This window comes from Pan troglodytes, chromosome 2, assembly GCF_028858775.2.
Source record: "Pan troglodytes isolate AG18354 chromosome 2, NHGRI_mPanTro3-v2.0_pri, whole genome shotgun sequence".
Taxonomy (NCBI): domain Eukaryota; kingdom Metazoa; phylum Chordata; class Mammalia; order Primates; family Hominidae; genus Pan; species Pan troglodytes.
Window position 1 is genome coordinate 119,009,694 of NC_086015.1, and position 14,305 is coordinate 119,023,998.

Consider the following 14,305-nt stretch of genomic DNA (forward strand, 5'->3'; position numbering starts at 1 on the left):
ATTTTCATGTGGAAAATAGTCATTTGCAGCATACATTAGGCTACAAATGTTGCCATCAAAAGGTAACATTCTATATGCTAGTCTCTTTTCTTTAGTACTAAGATGGCTCTATTGATGATAATACGAACACATTTTAGGTTCCCAATTGCTTTGGGAATAAAGAATTGTGACTTAGTTAATATATGTTGCTTTTTCAAAAGGAGAAACAGTGTTTCCCATCATTTTTTAAAATTCAGGAATAGTGGTCTTTTTTAATTCAGATTTTGAAGGTTTGGTATGTTTATTGCTAATGTTGGACCACACGCAAGAGAAAGTTAGACATTATTTTGTGACCAGCATTGTTAAGTTGTCACATTCTGAACAAATCCCTTAAAGACCTGGAACTCATTTACATTTTGCATAAAATCCTGATGGGATTTATGGTTTAAACTTTGACTATACTCTTTGTCTTGAATTTATTAATTTCCTTATCAGGCTTAAAACTTGGGGGAAAGTAGACTTTTGCAAAATATTTTTTTAAACCATTAAGTTTTATACAAAGTCCTTCTCAAAAACCCTGTAAACCCTCTATCTTTCAGAGCTCTTTGATAAAAACCTGGGGTGAATGTGATTTATTTTTTGCTTTTGTTGCTGGTTTGTTTGCTTTTTTGAGACAGGGTCTCAATCTGTTACCAAGGTTGAAGTGCAGTGACACAACAACAGCTCACTGCAGCCTCGACCTCGCAGGCTCAAGTGAGCCTCCTTCCTCAGCCTCCTGAGTAGCCAGGACCACTGGTGCATGCCACTACACCCATCTAATTTTAAAATTTTCTGTAGAGATGGGGTCTCGCTATATTGCCAGGGATGGTCTCGAACTCCTATGCTCAAGTGCCTCCTGCCTTCACTTCTCAAGGTGCTTGAATTACAAGTGTGAACCACTGCACCCAGCTTGTAAATGTGATTTGAGTTGCCAAAGTACTTCTAAAAAGAAAGGCTGGTTTAAGTTTGACATGGAGCAACATTAAGCTGGGGAAAGAAAATACGTAGAAAATAATGCCAGTGGCCAGATGCGGTGGCTCACGCCTGTAATTCCAGCACTTTGGGAGGCAGAGGTGGGCGGATCACTGAGGTCAGGAGTTTGAGACCAGCCTGAACAACATGATGAAACCCCGTCTCTACAAAACACAAAACTTAGTCGAGTGTAGTGGCACATGCCTGTAATCCCAGCTATTTGGGAGGTCAAGGCAGGAGAATTGCTTGAACCTGGGAGGCGGAGGTTACCGTGAGCTGAGACCACGCCATTGTACTCCAGCCTGGGTGACAGATTGAGACTCTATCTCAAAAAAAAAAAAAAAAAAAAAAAATGGCCAGTGATTCTAGAAGGTCCGAAAGACATTACTTTTCCCATACAATACTGTGGGAGAAAGATGAGGCTTGATTTGAACTTCCAGGGTACTGCTGAATTCTTAACTGCAAAAACAGTGCCTGGCACAAAATAAATCACTTAATAAATACTTGTTGAATGCTGAGATTTAAAGAAGAATGTCATTGAAGCCCTCTCCTTTTTTTCCCTTCTTTTCTCGACAAAGGTTGAAAAAAATGATGACGACCAAAAGATTGAACAAGATGGTATCAAACCAGAAGATAAAGCTCATAAGGCTGCAACCAAAATTCAGGCTAGCTTCCGTGGACACATAACAAGGAAAAAGCTCAAAGGAGAGAAGAAGGATGATGTCCAAGCTGCTGAGGCTGAAGCTAATAAGAAGGATGAAGCCCCTGTTGCTGATGGGGTGGAGAAGAAGGGAGAAGGCACAACTACTGCCGAAGCAGCCCCAGCCACTGGCTCCAAGCCTGATGAGCCCGGCAAAGCAGGAGAAACTCCTTCCGAGGAGAAGAAGGGGGAGGGTGATGCTGCCACAGAGCAGGCAGCCCCCCAGGCTCCTGCATCCTCAGAGGAGAAGGCCGGCTCAGCTGAGACAGAAAGTGCCACTAAAGCTTCCACTGATAACTCGCCGTCCTCCAAGGCCGAAGATGCCCCAGCCAAGGAGGAGCCTAAACAAGCCGATGTGCCTGCTGCTGTCACTGCTGCTGCTGCCACCACCCCTGCTGCAGAGGATGCTGCTGCCAAGGCAACAGCCCAGCCTCCAACGGAGACTGGGGAGAGCAGCCAAGCTGAAGAGAACATAGGTGAGCAACCGCGAGGGTCAGATGCAATGGGTGGATGGGGAGGGGAGTTGCTATTCGGAAGACCAGGCCACCTGGGTCATTGAGGGAGAGGAAAAAGTCTAGAAGATGTTTTCCAGAAATCAAGGGAAGCTGTGCTTAATTTCCCAAAGTGGCAGGACTAAGAGCTAAGGTTACATTCCCAAATATCTCCAGAGAGGACTACCAGAGAGGACTCAGGCAGGTCTATGTAGCAGCCAGTACTAGAAAGATCTGGCAATTACCTTAATTGGATTGATATATGCAGTCAAACTAGATAAATCTGCTTTAAAAAAGTATTCTGTGTGCTGATAGACTTAGTTTAATAAGGAATGACTGAGGCTACATATATTTTATGGATGGGAATTAGGTAATGTGATTATTTGGCACTAGAAAATGCCTGGTATAAATACAGCCATCCTCTTCTTGATCCAGATTATCTAGTGTGTGAATTGTTGGCAGCAAAAGTATAATCTCAGACCACCCTTCCCTATCTCACATTATGTTTCTGGGCATTCTCTCCACCATCGGTTGGTGAGTAGTGTGTGTATATGTGGGTATGCTCAGAGAATGTTAATTGTAACATTAATTGGGGTCAAACATAATTAGGAAAATAAGTCTGTCGAAGTTGCCAAAAACAAAAGAAAAACCCCAAATACAGAATATGTTGTGAAGTCAAACATAAATAATCATTTTATTATTGAAGACACAACTTTCTACAATATGCATAAATAATTGAGGGTTCCTATGATTACAAAAAGGTACTGGATTCTCTTCAGTTTGGAGCTGTAACTTGAAAGTTGGAGGGTTTTCACTATTACTGCTCAATTGTGCAGAATTGGAATAGAATATTCCCAGAGCAAGATAAATTCAACAGAGCTTCGTCCCTGGAGAGTAGATCCTTCCCTCACCCCAACACATCCACAGTGGTAAAGGAGGCCAACAGTTTCCATGATCTTTCTCTAGTCTAATATGACCGATAAATACTTTCCAGCCCCAAAGATCCTCAAAGATAAAGTTTCTTCTGTGTCCATTTAAAAGATTGGGTTTACTCCTTTAGAAGCGCCTTGGTTTAACCAATGATGTTTGTCATCCAAGGGTCCAAATATGGACTGAACCACCGTGTGCTCCTTGGGAGAAAACCTACTCCATGAGAGTGGTCTGAGGAATGTTTTGGCATCTGACCATCAGATTGAGAAAGTAATGACTGGACTTTTACCTTGATATACACTTCCCCAAAATCAGATACTACAATATGGTAGGTGACTATTCTAGATATTTTAGGTTTACTTCTTTCATCGTATCCCTAAAATTCTATGAATATGATGCCAGATTATATTAATTAACATTGTTATTGGCATATTCCAGCTCTGGATAAATCGTATGCTTCTTTTCATTTTGAATCTTTATTCTAACACACAACTGTCCCAGGGGCCAGACATTGAGGTTTAGAAGATGGGAATTTTTCCCTGGAAAAGGTAAGGCATGTGATAAAAAGTGGGGTGTGGGTTTTAATTTACTCAGCAAAGCAAAACTTAACTACTTTTCTTTAGATTTAAGGTTTGAGCCTCAGGTATGATGTCTGGAAATCACTTTGCATATCCACAAGTTACTTAATGTGTCATTTTCATACATCTTAGAAATTAATCATGCTTTTAAATACAGAACATATCTGACATGGCACAGACCATATTTTTTAACTGGGATTTCTAAAGTTGTGGGAAACAGAGAAATGATGTGATTTTAGGTATATGCTTATGATTTGGGTTGATAGAAGGATTTTTTGAATCAGTAGGAAGTCTAATATATAATATATTTTAAAAGAAATTAAGTTTTATTATGTTTCAGGTTATGATAACTAACTGCAAATGAATTAATGAAATATTTTATGTAGTAAGTTGTCAACAAATGTCAAATATTGAATATAAATTGATGAAATTTAAATTATAGATAATTTGTTCACTCATTTATATATTTCTCTTGCATATTTGCTTATTCTATTCATTTATTTGATTAAAAATGTGTCTGGTCAGTGAAAGCAAACAGCACTCTTCTCTGCCTTAAATGTTACAGATTCTGACAGAAAAATATCTTAATTAATCAGACTTTATCATGGGCATTCAAAGGTGATTGAAACAATAGGTGAAGTTCAACTTGAAGGTAATCACAAAGGGCAATTTACATTGTTTCTTAGAGTTGGGTAGGTACTGTCCTCTTGGTTAGATTCAGAAATGCTGCCTGTCGTTTCTTTCTGGATTGAGGTATCTAGTAGCCTTGCCTGCTCTTATGTGACAAGCACAAATTACTCCGCTGTGATGAATCTCATGGGATCACAGAAGGTAGAGGTGACAAGGAGATCTATCACATCATATCAGGTCCAAATTCCCAGGTGCCCTGTACTGCATTTCCTCTGCCTTCCACTGTATTTCATTTTAACCTGGGTTAAAGTAGCAGCATCTTCCACTGGGCTGTACTGTTCAGAAATGGGTGGCTACCATGGGTTGCTTTAGGATTCTACAGCTGCCTGGAGGGGCATGGACAGACAATCTAAGAGGGTGCAACAGGGTTAAGGGGCAAAATAGGTACAAAGAGAAAATCTAAGAAAATAATTTCTGTGAATATCAGGCTTAAAAATTTTAGATCAGATATGATTATTACTTTAATACCTATGGAAATGTTGGGGGAACTATAAATGTTATTTATTTTACTTCTTTTACTATTTACTACCAACCTGTTTGTTATGGGGGGATGTCATTTGTATTTTGATCTTTGAAGTTGGTTGGTTATTGTCATTGTTTTAAATTCTCCAAGTATGTCCACCTCTCCCTAGTTTGCCACGCTGCCTGCCCAGCTTTTTACGTGCCTGGGACCAAAACATTTCAGCGCACCTCTGACAATGATTCCTTTAGAGGAAGAGGAGTGTTCAAAACATCTGTGGGACACTGCCCCATTCAGTCATGAGTAGAGAACTTTGAAGCCCCCTTTAGTGATTATATCCTTGGGGTCTCCTGCTGAGCAGTGTCACTGTGCTCATTGGCTCTCAATGAAGGAATTCTCTCTTATGTCTCCTCTTCTCCATGGTAGCCTATTGATTTTCCCCAGTAGAGGACTCTGCTGTGGTCATATTCAGTGATGTGGTACTACCAAGGTAACCTATCCAGAGGGCTATCAATCAGTGATATTGATTGGGTGGCTGCCACAGGGTCTTTGACTGATGCTAGTTGGAAGTGTAGCTCTGAGTGACTTTAAATGTTCTGTATGTTGATCTTGGCTGCATTTTATTTTCATGGTCTCAGTACATCTTGCAAATTGATGCCATCAGTAATGGTCAAGAAAAGAGGGAGGAGTTTCCTATTGCCATTCCCTGAATAGAAAAATTAACTTAGTGTCTCCCTGCTTCTCTTCCTCCTCTTTTTTATCCTTCCTTCCTCCCTCCTTCCTTCCCATTCTCTCTCCTTTTTTTCTATTCTTCCTTTCTTTTTCCCTTCCCTTTATATTAACTTTCTTCTGTGCTAGGTATTGGAGTCACAAAGATGAATAAGATATGATTTTTTGGCCAGGTGCGGTGGCTCATGCCTGTAATCCCAGCACTTTGGGAGACCGAGGCAGGAGGACTTGAGTCCAGGAGTTTGAGACCAGCCTGGGCAACAGAAGGAGACCCCATCTCTACAAATAATAAATAATTAGCAGAGTGTGGTGGTGTGTGCCTGAGGTCCCAGCCACTCTGGAGGTTGAGGCAGGAAGATCACCTGAGCCCGGGAGGTCAAGGCTGCAGTGAGCCATTATTGTGTGCCATTGTACTCCAGCCTGGGTGACAGTGTGAGACCCTGTCTCAGAAAAAGTAAACCAAACCAAAACAAAAACAAGATGTAGTCTTTTGACCTTAATGAATTCTTACTTGGTATGGGGTTAGTATGAAATTCAGGGAATGACATTGAAAACAATCATATTTATAATCTCAATTAATTCTGCAGATAGGTACAGGGCACTTCCCTATGCCAATGCACTTTGGACAAAATATGAATGAGGCAGTGCTTCAGGGGCTAAGATGCAGTCTGCTGCTTACTATAAAAACGTTTCATATAATGTATGTCCTGATACTCAAATTATTAACAAAAAGAATAGATGCAAAATTTAGAATTTCTAGAATGATAATTGTGTATAAGAAAATGAAATACCCAGTTCATATTTCTGAATTTAAAAAATTATTTATGTTTCCCAGAACAATATTTTCCCTAAGACACAAGGTAACCATCTATTTTTCAGCTTTCCAAAAGATAGGTCCACTTCTACCAAGCTGTGTGTTAGACGTGAGATTTTCCAAGGATATTTACACTTATTTGGCAGGGTGCCTCGTGAGCGGCTTTGATTTGAAATGTGGTTTCAACCACTTCCTAAATTTATACACAACTCACAAAGAATGAAAATTTTGGTTGTGGAAGTCCATAAATGCTGTTTATAAAACATGGGCACCCTGTCAGATACTCAGTGGTATACCTCTTAAATACTGTTGATTATTAAGCTTTTATGGAGCACTTTTATATTGCTAGAGTAATCATTTTTATTGGCTTTTCTTGACAACAGCCCAATGTCATTTGATAATATTTTTCTTTCTATTTTTATATTCCAAGAATAGGGACAAAGTAAATGGATATTCTGGCCACAAATACAGCCAGTGACAAAACAAGGATCAAACTGATTGAACTCTAAATCCTCACCTTAACTGTAGCCCTACAGTTCTTTCTCTCTATTAAGGTGTTATGTTTTGTCTCAGTTTCTGCATTTTCTTTTTTATCTTAGCTGTTGTTGTGATCTGATGCTTTTGGGAAATACCAACCAGGACCTTACTAGGATATTCTCTGTCCTACCTGCCCTGTAATATAATGCAGGGAAAAGATCTTTGAACTGAAATAAAGAGACCAGGGTTCTAGTCTCAGTATTTCTACCAACCAGATTTTAGGCAAGTTATTGCTTCTCTGGACCTCATTCATCTCATCCTTAGGAAAAGGGACTACGATAGTTGGTTTTTAAGGTTTTCTTTCAAGAGTTAACATATAAAAGTCTAATAATAGGTAGCACTTAATGAGCATTTATTAACTGCCAGGTCCTGTGCTGAGTGCTATGTGGGGATTGTTCCATTTAATCATCATAACCACTCTGTGGTAGTAATGTAGTAGTGTAATTTTCCCTTCCCTTTTTACAAGGAGAAATCTTAGCTTTAGGGAGACTATGGGACTTAATCATTGTTGACAGCTAGCAATGTTGAACCAGAAGCCAAACCCTGAGAGTCTGAGAGGTCACATGCTGAACCCTGACACTTATCCAAGTGCTATTCTGGAAGAAACAAAGAGGAGAGGAATGTCTAAGGACCCCAACAATGTGTTATAATATAAGAACATCTCTCTTCTTTGGATAATTGGATATTCCAGACTCTTGTCTGGGAATTATTAGGGATAGCATTTACAGATGGGTGTCTAGTAACTACTATAATTCCTGATCATAATTCCCTCACAGCCCTATCACCCCAGAATTATTAGGGATATTAAACTGTTTCTGAGTCTTAGATTCTTATTTCAAAAATGCTCCAAGTACTGTTTTATTAGACCTGAGAGAGCTATAAAGATCAGTTGAAAATGATTGTTCTTAACAGATGTATTACTGACTCCATCAAATACATCAGTTATGCCAGGAGGATCTGAAAACTAGAAATGGAAATTTTCATATCTCAATCAGATGAAAGTCATTTTATTTATTGTAGGCAATTGCTACCCTAAGTTTAGCTTATCACAATCAGTATCTTTTTTATATTCTTGCTTAGGTCTACCCCCCTTTGGCAAGTGCATTTCCAAAGGATCTGGTACCTTTATAACTAAAATATTAAAGAACTTAATAGAAGAGATAAATTAAAGAGCAATCATTAACTCTTTTTTTGAGACAGAGTCTCGCTCTGTTGCTCAGGCTGGAGTACAGTGGCACGATCTCAGCTCACTGTAACCTCTGACTCCTGGGTTCTAGTGATTCTCCTGCGTCGACCTCCCTAGTGGCTGGGATTACAGGCACCTGCCACCATGCCTGGCTAATTTTTGCATTTTTAGTAGAGACGGGGTTTTACCATGTTGGTCAGGCTGGTCTCAAACTCCTGACCTCAGGTGATCCGCCTGCTTCAGCCTCGCTGGGATTACAGGTGTGAGCCACTGCGCCTGGCCCTTTTATTAACTCTTTAGTTAAAAAAGTAAGCAGACAAAAGACAAGATGAAGGAATGTGTTGTGGAGTCACAGGACTCATATTGTTGAGGCCATTCATTCATTCTTTCATAGCTTTTATTAAATTGTTACTGTCACCTCATAAAAGAATCTGGAAAACAGACATGTTCTTCCCCCAATTTTAAAGTTGTGAAACTATATTTGGAACTAAAAATTAATATTTCTTAAAATATAGACTATTATTCAGATATTAACACACATTCATAAAATATTTTTCTTTTTTTTCTACATACATGTGCACACACACACACACACACACACACACGACAATCTTGCAATGGTAGACCAAGGAGGCATCTTTGAAGTGTGGGACATATGGCTTCTTAGCCAACCATCCTCACTTTTCCATAGTCCCTTATTTTCTTAACTATTAGATAATGGGCTTAAGGGATGGAGTTGATAGTAGAGAAGTTTAGATAGAGGGGCAAAGAATCTAGAAGAGTCAATTCTAAGAAAGTTTATTATTAGACTAGAGGCCCAGAAGACAGCAAGAATATCTCAGTAGAGGTTTCTAATCCCGTCTTACACTTGAGATTGAATATAAAGAGTTGAAAATGATGTTTTCTGATATGACTGGACTTCTGATTCATAATCCTCCTAACCCTGTCTCTGGATGGAAAACTATAGCTATAATAGCTACAGTGGCTATAGCCTATAGACAGCCATAATTTGCTATCAATAGTTTCATTTCCATCTTACACTTAATTCAATATCAGTGTATTTTTATATGCTTTTATTTCATTAAAGTAATTAAAGAGCTTCAAGGGTTAATAAAACCTTGGATGCTTATGTAGAGCAATGGATACATCTGATAGACATCTGATAAGCTTTTTAAAATTTTGTCGGTAGACTGTCATTAAAACATAAAGTATTATATGGGCTAATACAAATCTCTTCCAATTCTTTTTTTAAAAACTCTACATTCACAGTCGTTGGATATTTGACCAATAGTGAAATTAACTAACAGGCCTAAGTATTTGAATTGGGCTATTGAACGTCCCGAGAAAAGGTGGTATGGAAGATATACAAGTTAGATGTGATTACTCAGCAATCCTCACACTTATTTGTAATCACCAAATCACAAATTAGAGGATTATGAGAATTAAAATATTTCAGTTTGATCATCTCACACCATTCTACTTGGAAGGGAAATTGTAGTTCTTAAGATATCTTCAGGGGAAGAAAGTATTCTAGGAAGGCTTTTTGCCTTTCTTTGTAAAACATGTTCAACATAAATATTCTATCCTGGTGGCACATATACAGTGAAATAACTTTTGAAGGCTTTTTTTCCCCCTGTTTTATTTTGTTTTTCCAGTATGAGTTAGTAGAATCTTTTGGAATTTGGAATAGAAACCAGAAGCCATTTACCTAAAATGGTCCCTTCTTACTGGTGCATGATGAATGTGTGTGTCTCTCAGATAAAGTGGAGATGAACATTTCTATAGCCTTGAAAAAAATGTTCTCTTCCCTGGTGTATGACAAAGTGAAGGATATAATTTAGATATGTTTAAGCACTGTATCCATGCCTGTAGTATACCCTTCTGCCAATTTCCAAGCACATATGTATACACACACATTCAATATGTAGGGAAAGGGCTGCCCAAGAGTTCAGACTGTAGGGAAAATCTGGAAGAACGGTAAGTTCCACATTTTCTTCACCCTTCAGCCCAAAAAGAAGTAGAGAATGGCTCCAGGAACACCCTTTGTCTCTCTGAGGGTGTGTGTGAAGAGTAATGGTCGTTTCTCGGCTGGTCATGTAATCAGGATATGTTTGTGAACCTACAGTGGGTTGAGGAGAGTTAAGAGTTGGTACTAAAGCTATCTACGATGAAATTTATAGTGCCTAAGAACTAAAACCCTGGTTTGGCTAATTAGGGGAACATTATCCAGGAAGAGTTCTTGGTGTAGAGGTTGCCTCATCTGAATCTTAAAGGATAAAATTTATCCAATGAAAGAGACGTCATTTATTTAAAAACTTGAGACACCACCTTTCATTCAAGTTAACACACACGTATAAATAAATTGATTCAGGTTATAATTCTGCAGCAGCTTTTTAACCTTCAGTGGAAAAAGTAGCTTCATGTCTGTGTTGTTTATTGTTGCTTTTCCTGCATCTGTGACAATACTTTGAATGAATAATATTATGCCGTAGAGAAAATCCTAAACTGACCCAGGAAAATGAATACAGAAGCTCATTGGAAAGTTTAGTTGTTACTCAGGCCTGTAAGTCATCCCTGAGGTTGCCAGAATTCAAACCATTTAGGGCTTCATAGACCAGTGTGAGCATTTTGCATTATATTCAGAAACATATTGAGAACTAGAGGAAGTCAAGGCTGCTCCCTACTGAAAGCAGGTGATTAATTTCACTCCAGCCACATGAATGACCTGTGGGTGGCCCTTGCTAGTGTGTGACAGAAACACCCAGGGAAGAAATGATTTGCCAGGTTCCTTGGCTTCCTTTCCTCATCTGACACAATTAAGTAATCTTTGCAAGGTGTGTAAGAGTCTATTGAACCTGCTGTTGCTCCACTGTAGGGTGAATTGTTATTGTGTTCCCAAACCAACAGTGTTGGGACACAGACCAGTAAACAAGCTTTCCCATTCCTTAATGCAAACATAATTTGTGTACAGCCTGTGAGCTATTCAGATTACAGACCATGAGGGACATTGCAGTGGGAGGCTGAAAGGATTCTTCCCTACACAAAAACTGCAACTCAAAGTCACCCTCATGTATTTGGTAAAAAGACAGAATGTGCCCCACTTTGTGAAATTCGATTCCAGTTTAAAGGGCTAAGAAAGGGCAGAGTTCAGTAATGTGGTTTCAGCGTTCTCCCCATTGGTGTAATCAAATCCTTTGAGAAGGAAAACCAGCGGTGGAAGATTTTTTATTTCCTCCTTCCTCTTCCTTTGATATTGGTGGTTTAATTATAATAGATTCATAAGAGAACCTGGCCCCTATTGGAAGATATGTTAGTTTTCTTTTTCTTGCCACCAAGGTGTAAACCATTCATTATGATTTTATCAGATATCTGCAGCGGCATGCTGGTAAACTGGCTCTCCAAAAAATAAAACAAAACTCTAACAGCCTTTATTTGTAGTTTTTGCCAATTTCTATGGTATAAATACTCCCATCCTAGCTGATTTCAGGCTACCAATGTGTAATTTCCAAATAAGCAGTTGGGAAGAAGTGCTAATATCTTGCTGTCAGCAGCCAATGTTAGTCAGCTCCAGCATACCCCAGATCATTATATTTTAGCAATTTGATTAATTTTATTTTGATAATTCTAAAATACTAAGAATAGTAATTATCAACTTCCAAATAATGTATCAGTATAGAAGCATATAAATATCCATTTGTAAAACCACATAGTTATGTACATATATATGTGATGGCATGAGAAGTACTTTCAACATTCGCAGTCATTTCTGTTGAGCATTGTACACTTGCTAAAGGTTAAGGAAGAAAAGTAAAGTTTAGAATTGGTATTCTTGTATTCAATTAGAAAAGCAATTGCTACTGAAGGAATTTGTACATTGTCCTCAAAATTTGATCTGAGCTGTATCTTTTTAATGCATTGAAAGGCTTTTCATCTTTTTTTAAAGGAAAGTGCATAATTTATTATATTTATGAGGTTATAATAAAATGGATACTTAGGAACTTTAAACATGAGTTAAAAGTAATCATCAGATATAAAATTCTCAAATCTTGGAACCCAAAATACTAAATTTTAGAATTTTCTTAAAACCTCTTTCTCATGATTAACTTAGTTTGAAAATTATTATGTTCTTTCATAAGAAAAGAAGGAAAATTTAAAAATAGACATGTTGATGGAGGCAATAGTTCTTCTCAGCTGGTTTTTCGGAGATGATTTCAGGGTTCAGATTGATTTGCAACCATTTAACATTTAATGCAGAGGAAGAGTTGACTATTTCCTTCCCCATACTAATTTTTAGTGAGAAAGATGCTTTTCGTGCTAGGAGGAACATTGTGAAACAATGTCTTCACAGAGGTAGAATCAGATGAGTAAGTAATTGCTGAAGGCAGACATTTTCAAAATTGTTAGCCTAGGCACTATTTGCTCAAATGAGTTTAAAATACATACACTAAACCCCAAAGCAGAGAAGCTTTGGTTGAGAATGATAGGGGAAAGTGGAGATGACTGAAGATGTCCTGAAATCCCCCCTCTTTTTTTTTTTTTTTTTTTGCATCTATCCCTACCCTCTAGGTAGATCATTTCTGAGCCTTGAAGTACAGTTTGAAAAATGCAAATTTCAGAAATTTCTCAGCTACTTATTGTCTACATGTGGACAGCAACAAAAGAGTCAATGCCAATCGATCTCATTTACTGTAAGCTGATCTTCACAATGAGTATGGATAACTGCACCCATATTGATGATATAGTAGATTTTGTGTATTACTTATAAGGTCAACAGAAAATTGATTCATATTACAGTCCTATTGTGTAGTCGCAGATAGGACTGGTGTGAGTAACTTCTAAACATGGCTTTAGGCAACTAACCACTGTTCCATTTAATTTTAGTTCCACTGGTATTAAAACCATGCAGAATTTATTTTCTAAATGATATTTTACAAATCATAATCCCAAGGAAAATTTATTTTCTAGAATCCTCAATCAGTGAACTTTGAGTTGTGTTGCTGGAGCCTGGAGTTCCATGGAGCAGCATCTCAGCAGTAGTTTCTGGGAATTGCGGTTGTTTTGCAGAGGCCAGGTTAACAAGGATTGGGGTCCTAGGATTGGGGTCCTATCTCGCAATCCCCTACACCTCTACCAAACTATTTCGTGATCTTGGTTAAACTTTGATTTGACATTTTAACTAATAATAATTAAAAATTACTGTTTTAAACTTAAGACCAAATTCAAAAGGTCTTCAATCTTGGCAAGATTAAAACTCAACATAATTCAAAACTCATCTTTTCAGGCAGGCATCCAATCTGTACTTAGCTTGAATTGTTTATTTTACAAACAGATACTGCTCAAATTCTAAAATTTGACTTGTAGTATAAACCATAAAAAAATGGAATTTGAGTGACTCATCCAGGGTTACTAACGAAATTTTTTTATTATTTATTTATTTATTTATTTATGTTTGAGATGGAGTCTCACTCTATCACCCAGACTGGAGTGCAGTGGTGCAATCTTGGCTCACCACAACCTCCGCCTCCCGGGTTCAACCGATTATCCTGCCTCAGCCTCCCGAGTAGCTGGGATTACAGGAGTGTGCCACCATGCCCAGCTAATTTTTTGGATTTTTGGTAGAGATGAGGTTTCGCCATGTTGGTTTCACCAGGTCTCAAGCTCCTGGCCTCAAGTGATCCACCCACCTCGGCCTCCCAAAGTGCTGGGATTGTAGGCATAAGCCACTGCCCCTGGCCTCAAATTATTAAAATTATTATATCCATGGGTACTTTAACTTAAAAAATAGGCTAATAATGCAGTAATATTTTTTAGTTATACTCCAGTGTCAACATAATTGTATAAATAATGCATTCCTTCTGATGGGATACTATTTAAAAAACTCTATCTATACAATTTTGGAATATCCACAAAAATAAGATTTCTAGAAGGTTAAAGGCCGAAATCAGTCTCAAAAATTCTAAAAAATCTGTCGCCTTTCTTTCTCCCACTCCTTAGCCCTAGTGGACAATAGCTGTTTGTGCCTCTGTTGAAGCAAGTGCCCCAAAAGGAAACATGCCTGGGCAATGGGGCCAATTCTTATTTAACTCCGCGGACTGACATCCTAAATGCCTCTTCAGTGATTAACATCACAACGTGACACAATTCAGCTGGGTAAAAGGGATAGGTCCCATAATGCCATGCTCACTCCTTATAAATTCAAG

At 38.3% G+C, this 14,305-nt stretch overlaps 1 protein-coding gene across 3 annotated transcripts in view; it reads left to right on the plus strand.

Annotated features, from left to right (window-relative positions):
• Window positions 1–14,305, plus strand: part of GAP43 (growth associated protein 43) — a 421,417-nt gene that overhangs the window by 374,519 nt on the left and 32,593 nt on the right. For all 3 annotated transcript variants that reach the window (XM_063805184.1, NM_001009816.1, XM_016939930.3), the window contains one exon: window positions 1,569–2,166. In XM_063805184.1, the coding sequence (XP_063661254.1) occupies window positions 1,569–2,166 (598 nt within the window). The remainder of the gene's footprint in view (window positions 1–1,568; window positions 2,167–14,305) is intronic.